Source organism: Armigeres subalbatus, chromosome 2, assembly GCF_024139115.2.
Source record: "Armigeres subalbatus isolate Guangzhou_Male chromosome 2, GZ_Asu_2, whole genome shotgun sequence".
Classification (NCBI taxonomy): Eukaryota; Metazoa; Arthropoda; class Insecta; order Diptera; family Culicidae; genus Armigeres; species Armigeres subalbatus.
The window spans coordinates 216,045,615-216,068,014 of NC_085140.1; the positions used below are offsets into that span (position 1 = coordinate 216,045,615).

The 22,400-nt window shown below is 42.1% G+C and overlaps 1 protein-coding gene across 1 annotated transcript in view; it reads left to right on the forward strand.

The window, feature by feature from the left end:
- LOC134211641 (cytokine receptor-like) overlaps positions 1-15,731 on the forward strand; it is a 39,434-nt gene extending 23,703 nt beyond the window's left edge. Inside the window, exons 7-10 of the mRNA XM_062688724.1 lie at positions 13,911-15,082; positions 15,220-15,405; positions 15,466-15,577; positions 15,642-15,731. Coding sequence (XP_062544708.1) covers positions 13,911-15,082; positions 15,220-15,405; positions 15,466-15,577; positions 15,642-15,691 — 1,520 coding nt within the window. The 3' untranslated portion in view covers positions 15,692-15,731. The remainder of the gene's footprint in view (positions 1-13,910; positions 15,083-15,219; positions 15,406-15,465; positions 15,578-15,641) is intronic.
- Positions 15,732-22,400: the final 6,669 nt, after the last annotated feature.

Below are 22,400 nucleotides of genomic sequence, written 5' to 3' on the forward strand. Positions count from 1 at the left end.
ACATTTGGCGACAGTGGCAGGTTTTACTGCTCATTTTTTGTTAGTATCAAGTGGAATAATGTTAAAACTAATGTGCCTGATAATAATACTGCGTCATGGAAATCACCCACTGCGCAATCTTAGAAGAAAAGGTAAATTTCTGAACAAAGAAGGATGTTTGCTTTTTGCAGTATTTACGTGGGGAACGGTGCTCCAAATTGGGAGAGTCGCGGTAACGTGTTTTTAAGTAAAACGGAGAAGATTCGAAATTGTTTGCGTGTTTTGAGGACCGCAATGGCGTGTTTGGCCAAAAAAAGATGAAATGATTGGCGAGTTTTGAGGACCGCCAAGAAAAGTGAGATTCTCACGTCCGAATGTGTGAGTGGCGATAAAGGGAAAACAAACACTCCCAGATGGTGCAACTCAGCAAAGGTTGGGTAAAAATGAGTATATTTCCATATAATTTTTGACTCTTTTGAAATCATTGTGATGACTCGATCATTTTTGAGGTTATGAGCAGAAGGAAAACAAACATGTTTTTACACATTCCGAATTGCACATTAGTGTGAGAGCGCTAAACGTCACTCATCTCTAGATGAAATGATTGGCGAGTTTTCAGGACCGCAATGGCGAGTTTGGAGGACCGCCAAGAAAAGATGAATTGTTCTGCGAGTTTTGAGGATCGCAATGGCGAATTGGAGGACCGCCAAGAAAAGATTAATATTGTTTTGCGAGTTTTGAGGACCGCAATGGATGGCGTGTTTGGAGGACCGCCAAGAAAAGATGAAATGATTGACATGTTTTGAGGACCGCAATGGCGTGTTTGGAGGACCGCCAAGAAAAGATTAAATGATTGGCGAGTTTAGAGGACCGCAATGGCGTGTTCGGAGGACCGCCAAGTATAGATGAAATGTTTTGCGAGTTTTTAGGACCGCAATGGCGTGTTTAGAGGACCGCCAAATAAAGATGGAATGATTTGCGTGTTTTGAGGAACGCAATGGCGTGTTTTGAGCACCGCCAAGTAAAAATGTTTTTTTTTCGGGTTTTGAGGGCGCTATGACATGTTGGGAAGACCACCAAGTAGAGATGAAAGAATTTGCGTGTTTTTGTACCGCAATGGCGTGTTTAGTGAACAGCCAAGTAAAGATTAAATGACTTGCGTGTTTTGAAGACCGCTAAGCAAAGTAAAAATGATTAGCGTCGTCGAGTCAAGTACGAGACACTGAAGACGACCACACAGTTGTGGTAGAAATACGCTGCCGTTCTACGCATAACTGTCCCATGTACATAGGAAATCCCAGCAAACATGGGACAAATATGCGTATGACGGCAGTACGTATCTGCAAAAATAACGAAAATTAACTGGTGGAATTAAATGGACAGTACTTAATTCGTCTTAGACGGTTGATGATTAGCGTGTTTGAAGGACCATAATGGCGTATTGTTAAGCTCGCTAAGTGAAGCTTGAATGATTTGCGTGTGAAAGAACTGAAATGTCGTGTTGTTGAGTTGAGAGTTGAGTTGAGATTTTTTACGTGTTTTGAGAACCGTAATGGCGTGTTGGGAAGACCGCCAAGTAAAGTTGGAATGATATGCGAGTTATGATGACAGACAGATTAATTGAATAGCTGAAGGTTTGCGAGTTGGAACACAGTTCAAAGCATGTCGTGGGCGATTTGAAAGGTCCGTTCATAGTTGAAATGGTTTGATGACGAAAAACACAATGGTGTGATAAAAGCACTAGAAAACACAAAGCAAGTTTCTGAGGAAACAACAATGGGGCGTTGATCGTAAAGTATCATGCTATGTTTTAACCGAGGTTTTGACAAGTAATATTTCAGTAAAATTCATTTGACTTGCCAAAGGTTGAACATGTTCAACTTTCTTTTCGTGCAAGTGAGTTGAACGGAGGAGTTCAGACGTTCAAGTCAAGCGACTTGCTCAATTCACTTGCGTAATCTAAGCTTAGTTCAAGATTACCAATGACTCACCTGGTCGCGTATCAAATATCTAGTTTACCTCAGCCTAGCAGCCAAAGTACCAGTACCATAAGTGCCAAATCGATGTTGGTGATAAAACAAAACACACACTACAACATAATGCATAATAATCTGCCAAATTCAGCTTATTGTAGCATGGTTCTACTAGGGATCCTACACTCAGAGATATGCGAAAGCGGCCATCTTGAGCCAATCGAGCATTGAGAGCTGTCAAAATCTGAGCCAAATGAACATTGATATTGTTGCGGATTGAAAGGTATTGTGATTGTAATGAAAAAGATTTTTCGAAAAGTTTTGTCGAATAAACAATTTGTTTTATATTGGAAAGTTAAAGTAGTCTAGTTTATGCATGGTACTTTGTTCATTTATATTGCACTTTTATTTTAGTGATAATGCACTGTTGGACGTTAGATAACGAAATCTGAAAATGCCATTATACGTAAAGTCATGTTCGAGCTCCAACATTTTGCGCCACGGCAAGTGCTGGCCGCGTTTGTTTACTAAAGTAACAGCGTTGCTAAATCGTCTGGAAAAGTATTCGCACATCTCTTAATATAGGATCGCTAGGTTCTACTAAACCACCGAATAAAAAAATGCGAATAAAAAAAACTGCAAAGGCGCGTTGTAAGAAAGTAATATTGAAGTTGTAGATGCCGCTTTTGAAGAGCCTTGATTTCAAAATGCAAAATAAAGTAATGTTTAGCAATTGTGATATCCCATCTATGGCTCTGCATTTCAACTTCGTATTCTATAAGCAGTGACAATCCTACGTTTTTGCTCACAAGGCTAACTGGAGACCCAACTTGGTGCAGCTAATATCGAATGTCAAGAATAATATTGAATGTATCTCTAACCATGGTGGTTAAATAATACCCAGATCGCTGCTTAGATCTTAATATTGGAGTCCTAATGTTTTGGAAAACTTGCTCGCAAATTTGAAGAAATGGATTATGCTTGAGTTTCAATTCATGCGAAATCACGATGTTTCGAGGTTTTTGTCTTATGAGAAGAACACTGCATTAACAAAGTAGAGCCTGAGCATGATAACCTTACATGTCGTAGTTGCTACTCCGTGTTTTATCAGAACAATCGCAATTGCATAGAGAGCCAATGGCTAGGGCATGGGATTCGCACTGAGCACCTCAATGTGCTCAGTTCAAAAGCTCTACACTTCTGCACTCGCCACGAGAATATTATTGGAATCTAGGGGGTAGGTTCTATGGAAGAGGCTCATCTTGATTAACAGGTTGCAATGGATGCCAAAACGGATGACGGATGGATGTCGCTCTTTTCGATTTCTAACAGTTACGGCTAGAATTAGTCAAGTTGTAGATAAAGAATAGAAGATGGAACCGGTATTCAGTCTTTTTCTAATCTTAGCGATTGCTAAAACATGAGAAATATATATAGGAGAATTGAACTTGGGATTGATCCCACGACCAGCTGCGTATGAGGCAGACGTAATTATCATATGATTACCTTCCCTTACATGTTATGAGCACACTACAGAATAGAATACTAAAAATAAATCTGTATCGTTTTGTTATGTTCGTTTGCTAGGGCATTTAATGCACGAATGTGAACTTTCCGATAAACTAACAATAATAGTTGTAACGATTTTCGATTTTTGCATTTGTCAACAAGTTAAGTTTAGTTAACATTAGATTTATTTTTCTAAACCAATGCAAAGCAAAACAAAAAGAAAGAGGAATTAATTTTCAAGAACCATTCATTATATACCTTTAAGTACTAAAAACTGCTGCTATGAAAGTTCATGAAATCTGGGATAAAAGCTTTTATTTTATGGTTATTACTAATTGAGTAGTTACGGGATTAAACGTAGATGGCCAATAAAAATAAACTGTGGTAGAATCTTATTTACTTCGCTGAAATAACTCAAGGCGACGTTGGAAAGGGGAAAAACGAGTATTTCAAATTACACGAACGCTTTCGATCATTTCGGGAACATTCAGAGAGTTACGCTTTGGTATGGAATAACTCTATTAGTATGATTTGTATAAGGACCAGATAGAGGAAACCTGCTACAGTCATGACCACCTGGAAAACTATGTACATGACAGGAAAATACATAAAAGATGACAATAATATATAGGCTAGAAACCCAACTTCGGACGAAGTGCGTTAGATTCTCATAAAATTGCACTAAAAAACGCATCATTTAGTTTGACAGATCAAACTCCGAGAGAAAGTTCGTTTCAGAAGAAGTTCGGAGCTGAAACTAGGGCGGTTATTGTGTTCGCGTACTTTGTTTGACTGCAGATCTACGGAATCAATATCAGCGACGACAGATCCAGTCAGTTTATTTGTTTCGCGAATTACATTGTCGGCCGAACATTTGCAAAGGTGGCAGAACTGTACACCTACCTGAAACGTGAAGCAACAAAAGTTGGACACCACCAGTGCATCGTAGACAAAGTACATGCTTGTGGGCGGAACCGAGTGCGACAGGGCCCGCCTGGGAAGCAATGTAACGATAGACGGGGATACCTTCGAGGTGGTCCAGGTATTCGTCTACCTTGGATCCTTGCTAACGGTTGATAACAACGTTAGTCGTGAAATACGAAGGCGTATCATCTGTGAACCACGAGCTCGCCCAGCTCTACGGCGAATCCAGTATCCAGAAGGTAGCTAAAGCCGCAAGGGTACGATGGCAGGACATGTTGCAAGAATGCCGGACAGCATTCCTGCAAAGATGGTGTTCGCTTCCGATCCGGCAGGAGTGAGACGGCGTAGAGCACACTCGGCGAGGTGGACAGACCAGGTGCAGGCCTCAAACCGTGTATTGTAGCGTCAAATTGTTGATTCAGTGCTGTCTGTTTAGATGTAAACTGAATAAATGAAATGAATGAACCAACGACGAAATTCGGAGACGCATCTGCAGGGATTGAGACGGGTATGGTAAATGACATAAACCGAATAAAGGGCATATATATTAGCATTAGCATTAGCATAGCATAAGCATTGTTACGGTGTAATTCGTAGATTGGACACTAGTGATACTCATGTTTTACTTTTGAGATCCTTATCTAGAATGCTATCAGAAATCAAAAAGGGAAGTGGTTCTTGATTCCAGTCCTAACAAAAATAACAAAAGCATGAGGATTACTACTCCTGGCCACGCCCATCTTCACCATAAATAGGGAGAGGAAGGAAGTGTTGATGTGGTACTTACTTAACGAGAGGCCACCGACTTAGCGACCCCCTCATAATTACCACAGAGTTGGATAATGAGCAAGGTCAGGATTTGCCTGTAGCTGGCAATGTAACCGTGCTAGATCTTACCCCGGAACACACCACGTAAAGGTGTCTACCCAGCATTACGGGTAACGAATAAAGGGCATATATATTAGCCATTAACATTAGCCCTAGATGGGAAAGTGACAGATGAGAGAGTGGAATATTTGGTAGGAGGTCGTGGCACTCGTGTGTTGAGTTGATGTGCTTCGCTCAGCAGCTGGAGATTGACGCGCCAAAATTGTAGTAGAAAATCGTACTTACAACCACCTACAATGGCCCTCTGCGATGGCCCTCTATGGCCCTCTATGAGTTGAAGACCAGGAAGACCAACGTACAAATTGTATCGTGGAGCATATGAATGAGGTGGATGTACAACCGTTGGAGGAAACTTCATCTATTGAAACCGGAAATATCTGTTCGTTGCCTGAATATAGGACAATATTCCGTAGAAAATGGTTTTCGATTTCCTTGGCCTTTGAATGGTGCCTTCGGCAAATAAATCTTTGTGGTGTTTAATTAAATATAATTAAATATAAGCTCAATAATACATTTACAATAAAAGAGAAAACCAAGGACAAGTTATAATTGCAAGAGACTAACAAAAAAGCCGGAGAGAAAGGGGGATGTGTGGGGCGAGACAGCCCTGTTGTATACCACTCTATATTATATGCTGTTTATGCCGTCTTGGTGTTGGTGACGAGCAAGCAGCCAAGCATCGTTCTCCCTCAGTCAGAGTCCAACAGTGATCCGAGTAAGGCGATACCTTCGCCGAGTGCAATAATGCGCAATGGGTGATTTCCTGGCGCAGCAGCAAGCTACACACTTAGCATTACCCGATTTACTCGCAACAATTTGCATTCGACGGGGAATGCTGTCCCATTGTTTGCTATTGAAAATTGGCATTTCGGAATGTTGTAGAGAAAACGGAAACGGTCATAGTAGGCGTAAGAATAATTATTGTCATTAATATTTAGAAAATAAATCATTCGCATTTGTTCGTTCATTCTAACCAGACGTATTTCTATCCACTGAGAGTTTACTCCTCACAAGAGGTTACGGGTCCCAGTGTTAGTAGTTAGTAATGGCGAATTCGAATCCCGGAATCGAACGGCTGGTCGGCAGAGAAAAATTGGACTACTTGGAAATTTGCCGTCAAAACTTATCTTGAAGTGGAAGACCTTTGGGAAGCCGTCGAGCCCAAGAAGAATGCAGATGGATCGTTTGCGACGGTGGACCCCGTGAAAGACAAGAAAGCGAAAGGGAAGATTATCCTGTTTCTGGAACCAGCAAATTATTACCACGTTCGGGACGCGAAGACAGCTCTGGAGGCTTGGAAGAAGCTCAACGCGGCGTTCGAGGAGAATGGCTTGACGCGAGAAGTTGGATTGCTTTACAAGCTGATTCGGACCGACCTGGAGTCCTGCGGAACTATGGAGGCCTACGCAAACAGGATGATTTCCACGTGCCATCAGCTGAACGAAATTGGGTTTCCGATTCCAGAACGTTTCGTCGGCGTTCTCCTGCTGGCTGGACTACCGCTGGTATCAGCCAATGGTCATGGCGCTGAAGAATTCCGGAACGGCCATAACGGGGGATTCTATCAAGACGATTTTGCTGCAGGAAGAACTGTTGCCATGTGAAAAAACTTCGTTCGTTGCTAGGGGTAAGTTTCAAACAAAACCACAAGCTCACCATGGCAACGAGAAAAACAGAAAAAATTCGGCGCCGCCCAGAGAGCCGCAGTGCAGGAAGTGCAAAAATTTGGTCACATCGCTAAGTTCTGTCCGGAGAATCCAGGAAGTAAAAGGCTGACGCCTTCTGCACGGTGCTGTCGACAATACAGGGCCAGGATGCGGACCAGTGGTACCTGGGCTCGGGTGCAACTAAGCACATGACGAGGGATCTGCAGCTGCTAGATGACGTGCGTAACGCCAGCGGGGTCTGCTGCCAACAAGGAGACGATGAAGAATGAAGCGTGTGGTACAGCCACTATTTACCCGGTGTGCCGCAAGGATCAAGATGGAATTCCTGTTCACGACGTGCAGTTCATCCCGGATCTGTCGACAAACCTTTTGTCGGTGGTACATATTGTGAAGAAAGGCTTTAAGATTATATTCAAATCGACGGGCTGCAAAATCTTCAACTCCGAAGGTAAGCTGGTGGCAACCGCAATCATCGAGAACGAGTTGTTCAAGCTTGCACAGGTAAGAAAACCCGACCAAGCAATGTTGAGCTCCGCATGTGCATCTACCGATACCTGGCACAAGCGGATGGGACGCCTCAAGTACAGTAACGTGAAGAAACTGGCCGGTGGAATAGCGTGCAGAATCCAAATTTCAAACGATAAGCACAGTGACTGCGTGGTGTGTCCAATCGGGAAGCATACCCGAATTCCATTCAGCAAAAGCGATCCAAGAGCTGAATAATTGCTGGAAGTGATTCACTCAGACGTAGCGGGACTAATGGAGGTATCGTCACCATCTGGAAGCCGTTATTACGTGACGTTCATTGACGATCGTTCGCGTAAAATGTTCGTGTGCTTCCTGAAGACCATATCTGAAGAAGAGGTGGATTTCAAAATTTCTTGAAGCAGATGGGAATACGGCACCAAACAACAAACGACTACACGCATGAGCAAAATGGGCTGGCAGAGCGTGCAAACAGGACGGTGCGGTGCACGCTATTTGAAGCAAACCTTCCGAAATCTTTCTGGGAGGAGGCAACGGCAGCGGCGGTTTACATAGTGAACCGATCTCCCACCCGCGGTCACGAATTGACTCCTAAAGAGGCCTGGAGCGGTAAAAAACCGGACATTTCCCACGTCAGGGTATTTGGAATTGGAACAAAGGCCATGGTGTAAGTACCCAAGCAGAAACGACGGAACTAGGATCCAAAATCGAGACCGTGCGTATTGACTGGATTTGAGGAGGAGACGAAAGGCTACCGCTTGTACGATCCCAGTACGAAGTGCTTCCTGAAAAGTAGAGAGGTGAGTTTCATCGACGAATGCACTGGCGGTTGTGCTCTACCAACGAGGCAGCAACGCACGGTGGTGCCGGTGGACTTCGGGAGTGCTCCAGGTCAAGTGTCAAATGTTCCGAACATTCAAGACCATGATGAGGCAGCATACGAAACAGCCGAAGAAATCTCTGAAGATGAAGACATCACTGACACTTCTACTGATACTATTGTTGAAATGACTGTGCTCCCTTCGCGAAAATCTTCAAATCCACCTTCTCAGTCAAAGGTGTTGAGGCGCAGCGGACGGGAGCACGTACTACCAGGCAAGTACCAAGATTTTCATATGCAAAGCAAACGACTTCCCGTACAAAACATTTCTCAGGTCCGGCCATATGATTCAAGCGACTTCGAGGGCTTCAGCGATGTGGATAGCAACCCCGATCCCAACCAGTGCTTAACTACAAATTCGAACCGAAGGATGACCACGAACGTTGGGAACAGCGAACCGAAGAACTACAGGAAGGCAGTGGCATCGCCGCACGCAGAGAATTGGAGTCGATTCATGCCAACAACACTTGGACGTTGGCTGATCTCCCTCCAGGACGGAAAGCTGTAGGATGCAAGTGGGTGTACAAGATCAAGCATGGCATCGCCGGAGAGATTGTACGATTCAAGGCTCGCTTGGTTGCCCAAGGCTTTAGCCAGCAATACGGATCGGACTACGATGAAGTGTTTGCTCCAGTGGTACATCAAACTACCTTCCGGACGCTAATGGCAGTTGTAGCGAAGAAAAACATGGTGGTGAAGCAGTACGACGTCAAGACCGCATTCCTGAATGGCGATCTTGAGGAGCAGATATATATATGCGGCAACCATGTGGAAGAGGAAGCGAAGGCAAAGTCTGCCGACTTAATCGAAGCTTGTACGGGCTAAAGCAAGCGGCAAGAGCGTGGAACCAGAAGCTACATGAGGAACTGGTTTGACAGCAATTCGAACGCTGTGTATCCGATCCTTGCCTGTACCGGAAGAAGTTGAAATGGGCAATGGTGCTACGTACTGGTGTACGTCGACGATCTTGTAGTGGTGAGCGATGATCCGTCAATGATTGAAGCGCTCGTGAGGAAGCTGAAGCGGTCTTTCGAGATCAGCGAACTGGGTGATATTCGTCATTACCTAGGGATGGAAGTAGAGAAAGATAAGCACGGGGATTACTTTCTGACCCAACAGAAGTACATTCGAGAGCTAGTCGAATCAAGCGGATTGACGGACGCTAAAGCATCCAAAACACCGTTGGACCCTGGATACATCAAGAGCGAGAGCAACGGGACGCCGCTGAAGACCAACACCGAGTACCAGAACACTAAATTAATGATTTCGTGTGCAGGGGCGTCTCGTGGACTTTTGCTACACCTGTTCTACCATCCTGGTAAAAATAATTCATCAATCTGAGTGGCTTCGAATGAAAGTTGTGCATTTAATCTAATATTACAACCTTTTCTTGTACAACTTAACCAAATATTACAAAAAACAGCCTTTGCCCCGTAAAGCTGGTAGATCACTTTTACGTAGTGTTTTACGGTGTAAGATCTACCAAACCGAGCCCTAACTTAATCCATTCTTCAAGCTAGGGCAATAAGTTGTGGTATTTCAACGATTTATCGAATTTAGTCCTCTCTACCAATTGCAGTTTTTGAATTATAACAAAATTAACTTTACCCTGCACATGGTTGAAAGACTCAAATTCCTCTCGTTTGATGCTAAATTGTATGCAGCGGAAACATATTTTCTAGCAATTAGTTATAAAAACCAGGGCCCATCGACCTATACTGAACTAACTGCTGGAAAAATCGAGTTAGGGTTCTATGGGTACTAACTCTTCATGAACTGGTAAACAATGTTAGTTCGAGGAACACACGGAAATTCTTGTTACTGAACAACTTCTCTAGATTGAAATGGTCTTGTAGATAGAGCTTAATCCCGGGTTTATAGCTTTACTGGTGATATTCTAGAAGCAAGACAAGGATGTGGCTAGGGATCCAATGTATGGCCAATTAACAGTATTACTGTTCTGTTTTCTCAAGGAAAGATTTGATAAGGGGCGCGCCTTCAATGAGAATGCTCTCTGTGAAGGGTCTGAATAGCGTGACCGTGTCATGTACTCTTGGGAATAAAACAAGAACTGTATCGAAACCGATACTTTATTGCTTCTCAATAGTAATGAAGTAATTCGACATGCACTTAAACACTAAGTCACTTAAACACTCGTCTAAAATCTAACTTGGTAACAGTTGGCAATACATAACTGGATATTTCTCAGAATAGAGATCTTCTAAATCGGCTCATTCCACCATTCGGGGTACACGGGACCCATCGCCGCTAATATTTAAACTCTCACATATTTTGTTGCTATGAAAGAAATGTTACCATTATTAGTATAATTGTTTGATGCGGCCCCAGATTGTGACGACCAATGAGTCACATTTAGAAGCTGAAAAGTGTTCCAGTTATTTAATTTTTCAAATTTAATGAAAACTATACCTTTTTCTCTATGTTGATTGATTTTCAGTATTCGTAAAAAAGCATTATTGAATGTATCTTTTGAAAACGCAAACATTAATTTAATATTGTTCTTGATGCATTGCATATTCATCAGGAGAAAAAAGAAAAACAAACTGTTTCTAATCATCGGAGTATGAACGAAAGCGTGCGCGGTGCGCCTTTCGACAAAGCACAGCCCGACACTCCGACCGAGTCTAACCGAAGGTGCGTCGCGTCGTTGATTGTTCTCGCAGCGCGTCGAACGGGTTTGACTCCTGCGCGCATAGCAGAATTTGCATCCAAACGTGCTTGCTTCGCATGCGAAAGAGGATGATGTCAGGAAACGGAGAAAGCTGGCAACGCTCACGCTGGTTCTCTGCGCGCGGAGAACGAGTGAGCATACCAAGGAGGAAATTATTTCAAATCATTTGTCATGGCGAAAAACTTTAAATATGACTTCTGGCAGCGCTGCTGTTGGTTCTTCGTTATGGATCGCACGACTGGCAAAACCTTTCTATGTGATGGGGTGTGGTGTATCGGAGAAACACACATTTAGCTGCAATTTGACTATACGCGAAGCATGTGGCGTTAACTTGATCTGCCTACGAAATATTTTGTTTCGTTAGATATTAAACCATCATTGGAAATATTACGTGAAACTTTGTTCGCCCTAATGATTAATTGCTAGGAAATTAATTGTAAGTACATTAAGTTTCTTACTTCTGAACTAAAAATGGTTACCTGTTCCATGAACAGGTAGAACGTATGGACGAGGCGCCTCTGTTCGTGTGTATTACTCCTACGTGTAGTTAAACGATTAACAATGATATGGAAATGCTAATATCATCTTCCAAACTTGGACGTACATGTTCATGATAGCATTAGAGGCGAAAGTATAGAATTGATAGTTCCGTTAGGATACGGCAGGCATGAAGAATGTTGTATAGAAGTGGATTTGGAAGCGAGCGGAGGGCAATATTTGTGATGAAATAAATCTCACGACCTTTCTTCTGCCAAACTTCCGTATGGAGTGGGAGAAAAGAGTATCAGTGTGGAAGCTGATATATCTCCACTGGCAAAAGGAAGGAGGTTTGACTTGCTCATATGCCATCGCGTGCGGAAGGATTTGCTATCGACGAGTACTGTCTCCAAATTTCTAATATGACATCAGCATTTAGTCGAATAGGATTTTTATTGCACAGTTCTGTTCTCTCATTGCGTCCGTCTCGTCGCAACCGACTTGGCTGCCTCGGAGAGAACAAAGCAGAGAAAGGCACTGCTGCTGTACCGTCGACCAATAACAGCTGAGGGGGCATCCATCAATTCAGCTGTTATTGGTCCTATTCGACTAAATACTGATGTCATATTAGAAATTTGGAGACAGTACTCGTCGATAGCAAATCCTTCCGCACGCGATGGCATATGAGCAAGTCAAACCACCTTCCTTTTGCCAGTGGAGATATATCAGCTTCCACACTGATATTCTTCCCTCCCCCTTCATACGGGAGCTTGGCAGAAGGAAGGTCGTGTGATATGTGCCATCACAAATATTGCCCTCCGCTCGCTTTCAAATCGACTTCTATAAAAACATTCTTCATGCCTGCCGTATCCTAACGGAACTATCAATTCTATACTTTCGCCTCTAATGCTATCATGAACATGTACGTCCAAGTTTGGAGTACCAGAATCTTATCGGGAAAGTGTTGTACATAGCTGTGGACACCCGACCCGACATTGCGACTGCGGTATCCATTTTGAGCACGAAGACGAATCGGCAAACCCAAGAGAACTGGATCAAGCTGAAACGTGTGATACGGTACCTCAAGGGTAAAGCCGACTATCTACTACGACTAAGCAGGAAAGGTGAGACCGGTACCATCATCGGCTATTCTGACGCCGACTGGGCGGAAAATCGAGACAACCGAAAATCCCATTGCGGTATTACGTTCAAGGTCAACGGAGGAACGGTAAGCTGGGCTTGCCGTAAGCAAACATGTGGAGCACTATCAACAGCAGAAGCCGAATTCATCGCACTTGCTGAGGCGGCACAGGAAGCACTTTGGTTAAAGCTACTACTGCAAGAACTGAACGACGAGCAGCGGGTAGTCATCCACGAGGACAACCAAAGTTGCCTGAAGATGATGGAGAGGGAGAATCTAGCAAGGAAAATGAAACATATCGCAACGAAATTCCATTTTACGATAGATCTGGTTGAGAAGCAAGAAATGAAGTGCGTGTTCTGCCCATTTTTAACGTTGAGGTGCACAAGACTAGAGAAGTTAGTCAAGTTGATTGGACTGACTGTTGCCGTTTAGGAGGAGTGTTGTAGAGAAAACGGAAACGGTCATAGTAGGCGTAAGAATAATTATTGTCATTAATATTTATAAAATAAATCATTCGCATTTGTTCGTTCATTCTAACCAGACGTATTTCTATCCACTGAGAGTTTACTCCTCACAAGACGGAATTATTTAAAAATCATTGTTTTTCCCAAAGGTCCCCCCTTAGAAAAAAATTTCAAAATTGAAAGAATTTTTTTTTTCAAAGATGGTGGCAATGCATAGTAATTAATGTAAAAACATACAAAATTATAGAAAAGATGCGATCTATTCCCCTAAAGTCTTTTTTTACTTATGTGATTTTTTCAGTACATTTTACGATGCATGAGAAAGGCATCATCGCCGCTAGGTGGATTAATCTGGATTTTTTAAATTTGTAATAGATAGAATGCTTATGAAATATGCAAAAAAAAAATTCCACTGCCTACTGGTGGAAACCTGACGGTGATCCGTCATATATTGTCCCTAGGCATCGGGGCTGGTTACGCAAATGCTTTCAAGTTTAATTTGAATTAATTCTCCAAATGAGACAGACCCTTAGAAATCGTCTGGTATATAATACTATGTTCGCACTACGGCATGAATAACATGTTATTCAAATTATCGACAAAATGATGAGCTTTTCAAGACAGCCGAATAACATGAGACAAGGTCCTAGTGCGAACATAGTATAAAATTATAGAAAATCTTTTTTTTTAGAAAAGGAGTAAAAAAATGAGCAGAAGAAAACATCGATTAAATCAGACATTGTCACTGTTTAACGCTATTCAGACCATTCGTAGAGAATTATCACAATTTAATTATGATCGGTTTTTCATTTTTTTTTACTTTCCAGCACCATCTCCACCGCGGAATTTGATGTTGAAAGACGTTCGCAATGATTCGGTTATTCTGCACTGGGATCCACCGCTGCAGATCAACGGAGGTAAAATGAACTACGAAGTGTGGTACAATCATCAACATAAAAAAATTGATCCCGAAAATTATACCGATCACGTTACGTACACCTTGACCGGTCTGGAGCCGTTCACCAATTACAAAATCATTGTTCGAGCTTACACAATAGCTTATTCCAATAACTCGAATTCAGTGGATATTACAACCGAGATTGGAACACCTGGAATAATGCAGCAACCGGGTTCTGTGGATTCAAACAATACAAGGTTGTCTATAATATGGCAGCCACCGGATAAAAAAGCTGGCTGTATGGAATATTTTGAACTCAAAATCAAGACAAATACCCAAACTGAGGAATCAGCTATAGTTATGCGGGTATCTGGCACGCGTTGTACCTTGAAACGGTCCATTTGCTTGGGTGCAGCAGACTCAAATCGGACGGACAAGTATGAGTTCTCAGTTCGGGCGGTGAATGTTATTCTGAGCCCTCATGCACCAAACTACACCGAGTGGAACAAATTGGCTTGCGACCAGAAGTACTCTTATTATCTGAATTATGGTGTGCCTACCACATATAATTACCATTCGCATCCAAGCGGATTGGAATGCGAACCCAATGGTCATAATGTCCCTTTCATTGACTGGATGAAAATTGACCAGTATGCCACCATTTTGCATGGTGAATGGTCATGGCCATTGACTCATTGGTGCAATTATGGTCCGAGCAACACCGAAGCTATCATATTCTTGACGCTTGTCACATGTTTAGGAATCATCAGTCTCTTTATTTGCACATATATGAGCTTGAAGAAAATGAAGCACATTAAGAATATCAAGGTTGTTCTTCCTGACGCGTTGAATGATATTGTAACGTCCGAGAAACCGGATATTTTTAAAGGCGATAATGATAGCTACGTGAATGAATATTTGGAGAAAAATGCTGGTGAAACCTTGCTCTCCTACTCACCAAGTCATCGATATCACAAGAACAATTTGCATACCCTTGACGATTCTACAAGTATTGGTTCCAACGACGACAACATAGATCACGAGGATGGAGTGGTAGATGGCGAAGTGGATTTATTATCGCTGTCGGATGATGGAAAATCTGTAAGTTTGATTTGTAAACTTAGAATTGAATGGTTATTGTCTAATTTTTGAAGATAATATTTTATTTGGATATTGTTTTTGTAATTGACAAGTTTCACATTCCAATCGGTTTGAATGTATATTTTTCTAATTCACAGCAACAATACTTACCCACGGAAAATGATTTGTGTCAACCGACGCAACAATTCAGCAACACTGATATAATGGATATTAAGACTAATAATATTAAGGATAATGTTTTAAGTTTGCCTTCAACAGGATACGTTTTAGCACCTGTCGTAAAACCGAGCTCAAATGGATATGTTCAAGCACCTTTAGCCAAGGTATAAACCATTTATAATCCAAGTTTTTCAAATTATTTTTAATATAAAATTTCTCTTCAGCCCCCCGTCACGTCCAACTACATACAGCCAAGTGCATTCTCTGGAATCAATAATCCAAGCCTTTCGAAAACATCGATTATTGTGTCCACAACGGATGCTGATGGAATCTCTGGTAATGGTTCATATAATTGTTAATGGTATAAAGTATTTGCTAATCCCTTTACTTTAAATTACAGGATACGTTACACATAAGCAACTCTCTGATTACGGTCAAAAAATGCAGTAAATATTATCAATGTTTAATAAAATTGTATTTAAATATGTAATGTTGTACTGTATCGAAATGTCTGTTATTTTATCACATGTTTAAATATTGACGCCTGGATCAAATTTCATAACAATAATGTGTTCAAATCAGGTTTTATCCGGCTAACTCTGAAAGAAATGAACCAATTCAACACTTCCCTTATCACAACTGTTTTCGAAGATTTCATTAGGATAGAATAACCTTTGAGAAAAATGCTAGAACAAAAGTTATTTGATTTAGCTGAAATTTGTAGCAAACGTCCACCGCAGTCTTCCGATTTTCGCGGTGTGAATTCTTCTATATGCCCGTAATTGGATGGGTAATTATCTTGTGTGGCAAGCACAATGGATACACTATGCCCAGGTTGTCGAGAATGTTTCCAACCCGAAAACATCCTAGACCGGACCGAGAATCGAACTAGCCATCTCCGGATTGGCAATCCTACGCCTTTGTTCGCAAGGCTACTGGAGACCCCAATCTACAAATCGCCAAAAGATTTGGATAACATATCTCTTGACAGAGCTTTCGGAGTGTTCGAGCGTAAGTTGCTGCGGACAATACTCGGCGGTAAAAAGGAGAACGGTATCAAGCGGCGTCGCAAGAATCACGAGTTGTACTAGGTATATATAGGGCTGGATATTGCTGGATATTGACTACGGTGCGCTGGACACGTCGTTCGTATGCCGGAAGAACGTCAAGCAAAGATAATTTTTAGTAGAGAACCCGGAAGAGGCCGCAGGCTTCGTGGAAGGCCGCGTACACGATGGCTTTGTGCAGTTAAAGAGGACCTTAGGGCGCTCAATGTTCAGGGCGACTGGAAGCGATTGGCCCAGGATCGAGTCCAGTGGAGAAGAATACTCCATTCGGTGTAGGTTCATCGAAGAGCTGTAGCCCATCAAGTATCAAGTAAGTATCCCTTGACATAGGCAAGCGGACATTAGTCAATCAGTCAAGCTCTCTGAGGTCTAGGCCATTTGTTTTTCGGATAAGGTGGGAAAGGGAAAGTAGCGGAACTATCGTGTCAATCGTCCATCATGCCGAACAAATGACGTGCTGTTCATTCTCAACAAGTTCCCAATGTATATCTATAGATTCGTGAAGAACCCACTTGATCTAGTACTACATTTGAGGTCGAGGTAGTAGTAGTACTGCTAGAACAGAATGCTACATGATTTGAATCTGAGCTAGTTGTAGTAGATGATAAGTTTCTTTTTAACTGAATTTATCAAATAAAATCCCTCCATGTTAAGCGCTAGAAACCGATAGGTACTCCATGATTGTATTCCCCCCATTTGTTGAGCAATAAAAGTGAGTTTCCGACAGTATAAAAGTTATTCGTGATAAGAAGAAGTGACGCCTAGTGGGACAGCAACTCTTCGAGCTTTGCTGTTACGTTAGTACTCATTAGCATACATAATTAGTAGAATAACATAAGTGTGCAATCGATAATTGTATACTTCCCTAAACGTCAGCTGTGCGCGCGAACAAGATGTGCCGCAGGGGCGCAACGAAAAGGTGGCGAAAATGAAATGCCACTAAAATCAGCGAAAACCATCTGTCATCGGTCGTCAGCGAAACTCTACTTCCGACAACGGCATTCCACACCAGACCTTCCGCAGTCGCCAGAAAAATAGTGAGAGATTGTAAAAGTGGCGGTTCACTGTCAATCCGATTGTAAAGTGTGCGCGAGTACTACGAGAATAATTCCTGCGGCCGACGGAAGGGTGAGCCGACATAAAGTGGACAAACATCACATGCAATTGTTGACACTGCTCGTTCTTTCTCCCAGACGATCGCCGTGATCACCATCGCACGTGGGTGGCAGAACAAGATTCCTCGGTAGAAGGCCGAGAGGCAAATTCGGGCTATCGAACGAAAGTACGGGAAAGACCACAAAGGTGAGTTGTTAATGGCACCAGACAGCATATGAGCGGATTCCTAATGGTGTTGATTTCCTATAGGGTGTGTCGGAAAACTCTGGTCAAAATCCAGCGTGAAACATAAGACGTGCAACTGCAACAAGTCGGCACGACAAGTCGCTTGAGTGCCAATCCGGGGACGTACAGAAATCAAGTTGAATAAGGTGAGTCAAACTGCGATAATGAGGAAAACATTAAGCTCACCGATTTGTATCGACAGCCCTAGGACCCGCAACACACTTATCGGCATCCACACTTTCACCACTCGTATTCGCAAAGCAAAGGCCTCCACAAGGAGTAAGTCTGTTCGAATTTGAGCCTCAAACAAACAACTAATGGATCCATACGTCAGGGCCTTTTGTTTACATTACAGCTCATCAATTACAGTGATTGGTCGCACCCACCTGAGCAGGAACCGCAGTGCGAGGTTCGCGAAGCCATTCCGAAGGCTATTCCTTCCAAGGAGAAGACGAAGCGCGAAGCATAACGAGCAGAACGCGGACAGGAATCATTGTACGATCGGTGGCCAAATCATACTTCTCCGGAGGCACGATAAACTGGACACAGTAGCCGATGAGTGGGCGTCGAATGTGGTGGCCCGAAGTAGCATCTGGCTCGTCTGTCGAAACACCGAACAGTTCGGAGCAAACACGTAAAACTCAAGTGTACGGAGCTTCACTATCCCCACCTCACTCAGAGCAGTTGGTCGAGATCAGATAGGAGGCACGATACAGTCGCTGACGATCCGGCGTACGTGAGTGCTACTTTAAGAAGTGAAACAGAAAGCAAAAGAAGAAAGGGCATGCAAGCTTACCAGGAGAGTAGGGGTACCAATTAAGCGAAATGATGTAAGGAAAAAATACAAAATGATTGCACATTATGTCATGCTTTGTGGCGTTTAATGTTGACTAGCCGGACCGACTAATCCCCTTTTATCACGGAGAGGTCGTTTCACAACATTGCATATAGTGAAATAGTGCGTTAGCCAATACCACCACCCCTGCGAAGCATAGGGCACTTTTACAGCCAGTGCCCAATTTATTGCCCAGAGGAATTTCATCGGAAATCACGAACCTGCCTCAACACGTGCCTCCGGTTGTGTCCGAGCCGACCTTCCTTAATCTGAGGATTCACAGGCACCCCTAGTGTTGCAAGGGCCGACTTGAAACATTCCATCCTGAGCGATGTCCAGTAGACTGGCCCAGCTTAGTATGGGGAGAAAAAATGTTGCTATCGGCCTCTGGTGACACCGGAGCAACACAAGTCAGACAAACATGGTTGCAGCAACTTAATTGTGACTGTAACATTAACAGTAACCTTTGTGGAACATGTGTGCTGCTAGGGAAGGATGATGGAGCTCGCTGTTAGAGATCCAGTTGTGATAACACCAGCTGTGTTGGTGAAATCTCAAATTCTCAAATGGCCCAGAGAATCGCTCATGAACAACGCTTAAGGCTCAAGACTCCATCACAATGTTTTGAAAATTAATGACTATATCACTTGTTTGTAATAGTGATGCATTTGGTACGGAAAAGTGCAGCAGCGATAAATAAAATGTTGTTTACAACTAGGGTGGGTGGAAATCGGGTGGTAAAAATATGCCAGCTGATTCATAATGTTGCCAGACTTGACGAATTGTTTATTTTATATCATAAAACATGTTCATGGTGTATTAAATATATGGGTATTTATCGGTTTAAAAAAATTTATACACCAGTTGGAATGTAATAGAAGCTTACATAACATGTTTAAATATTTATTTTTGGTTTTATTGTTCAATCCGACAAACAGCAATGATTTTTTCCGACAAATAAATCTGGCAACGGTGAAGAGATGATTATTTTCTTGTGTATGCACATCTTTGTTTGCGTGTTAGCTGGCGTATACGTTGTATTGTTCGGATTGAATGATGTTGCATCGCGTAGATTTTGTACTCACCATTTCACTTATTGCGCTAGTGAATTTGAGTCTTCCGCATTTTATTGCATTCACAATACGGTCGTCAAATTTGTCTCTCACTTCGATTTTTGGAAAGCAGTTTTCGACAGTTTTTGGGCGTGAAGTGAATTAATTAGTAGCCAAGATTGAAAAAAAAATGTGAAACTCAGTTAGTGAATATGTTTTAGGAGTGTTCAAATCAAGGAAACAATGGGAAAAGATCAAGTGAAAAATCAAGTGAGTGTGTATGTGTTTGATTCGAACGTTCGAACGTCAGTATGCGTTCGATAAACATACGAATATCGGCCAAGGTAAAACGCAGTTTTCATCGTTTTTTCAGCAATTCCTCAGTAATTGCTAGTTTTGATTAGTGAAAAATTAATATGGAAATGCAATGAATATATTATGATGGAGGGTAAGTCCGTAAATAGCCACAAAATATTGATTTATTTCAAAACTTTATTAGTATTAGTGCGGATTCGAATAAAATCATCGTCATTATCGGATTGATTACAGTTTATAGAGCCTTAAAACAATGGCTAATAAATCCATATGTAAACAAAACATACGCCTTGATTGCGTTTTGACGCTTTTTGGAGCGAAATCATTTTTCGGCGAGTGAGCAAAGCGATGCAATTCTGTTCGAGCTACTCAAGTGCGATGCTCTCCCTAAAGAATCGCGTGCATGAAGCTTCGATGATTGACCCGATTCTGTTTTTACACGAAATTCCCATACGGAATTTTTACAATTTTTACAAAGTTGTTCCATTTTGCATGATTTGTCAAGAAATCATTAAAAAAAAATTACACGGATTTTTAGATTTTGAACTGAAAACTTTTTTTTACACGGAACGCATCCCCCGTGTAAAAAAAAATCGGGTGTATGATTCTTCCAACGCTGACCACCAGGCATGAATAATTGTGTGCCGCAGATATCTGTTGATAACCACCTGCAGCCATTGAGAGTTCGCTAGCATATAACAGCAAAGATTTTACGTTAGAGTTGAAAATTCGGATTTTGGTGCCTTCACTTATCTGTCTGTTTTTTTTTTCAGATATTTCGTAAACTCGCAAGGGCTACTGCTTTCTTGATCCGCGCGTCTATGTTGACCCTGGTACCACCGTCTAACGTCATTTGGCAACCAAGATAGAAGAAGCTTGAAACATTCTCCCCTGATTGCCCAGCTACTAACTATGAAACTGGAAGGGGTCGTCTTGTTTACATCCAAAGATTTAGTTTTGTTGGCGATGACTAATCCTGCCGAAGAAGAGCGCCCGAAAGGTTATTAAGCTTTCTCTGCATATCAGAGCGCCGTTGAGCGAGAAGAGCCAATTAGAAGTCGTTTAGGTGCTCCATGGTTATAGCACAGACAAACAGCCGTAACAGCTAGAACATTTTCCTGAAAAATTCATCGTTCAGTTACTTCGCCATCATGCGCGCGCCTCTGGATGTACATATATTGTAGATCCAGTTGAAAACCGAACTGAGCTCTCGCGACACACGCATTTTCTCCCATTTCTGGATGTCGCAACTGCATCGGGAGTAGTGCGCATCTATGCCTGCGCACCACCCGCGATGCAGTTGCGACACTTGGAAATGGGAGAAAATGCGATTGTCGCGAGAGCTCAGTTCGGTTTTCAACTGGATCTACAATATAGAACTCGCAAAACAAAAACTGAATTTTAAAACGGCCGTTAAATTCATGGTGGATGGGAATTTCTGAAACTTTTTTTAATGAATATTGTTCGAGCCGTCCCTGCCGAATAAGATGATACAGCGTATCGCTCAACTGCAGCCTGCGATACATTTCACAACCACACGCAGCTGCACGAAGGAAGCAGAATTTGACGCAGCCACAACGCAACAGCGCGAAATGAGCGCGCAAGGAAAAAATGATGTTTTTCCACCCGAGAAGGAAGACACCATCATTGTACGCCGTGCTTCCCACTCGTTGAGACGTGTTGCAAATTTAAGAAGTGAAGTTGAATATCACCGAAGTAATGTAAATTAGTTGTAAATAAATTATCGTTGAAGTTAAATTAAGAAAAGGACTTCTTTATCCGGTATCCGATTTCCGTGATTTGGTTTTTCTCGGAGAGTTCCGTCGGTCCGGCTATGTTGAGGTTTCCCATACAGTCCACTCACGAACAAATATAAGTGAGGGTAAATCTGCGGATAAGAATAACAAGAATTTCAACAAGGAAAGAATATTATAACAAAATGTGATTGTTTCCATAAATGTGGTTGGCGTTGTCCATTGCTCCACTCATACAATAAAATAAATCCTGGCTAATTTGTAGGCTGGTTTACAGCTCGGACTGTCAGAGATTTCCACATGATTATATTTTAAATCGGGCCAACGGAATCCCATAGATCCCTGCACACATATGGAAGCGAAATTATCAGAAAAGCTCCTGATCTGTAAACTAGCCTTATAGTACGTAAGGACTGAAATCTGAACGAATTTTCCCTCGCTTTGCCTTAAACTTGATTTTGTTCGGCTCATTTAAAAACTATTTTTTAATGTCGTCGTTTTCAAAACAGCGGATGATTTCGAAATAGTCAGAGTTTTTCAGAAATATTTTGAATGATTCCTAATGTTTCGAAAAGAATCAAACGATTGAAAAATATGTGATAAAGCAAATTTGAAGAAAAATAGAATTACGCAGTGGGCAAGAAAAAAAAATGAAGATAATCTTAATCTGGAAATATATAGCATTCTTTTAAAAGCAACACTAATTACTTAACATCTCAAACTTTTTGGGTTTCGTCTACTTTCCTTGTATTTCGTTTTAGATTCCTGCCAAAACTATTCAATTAGTTTGAATAA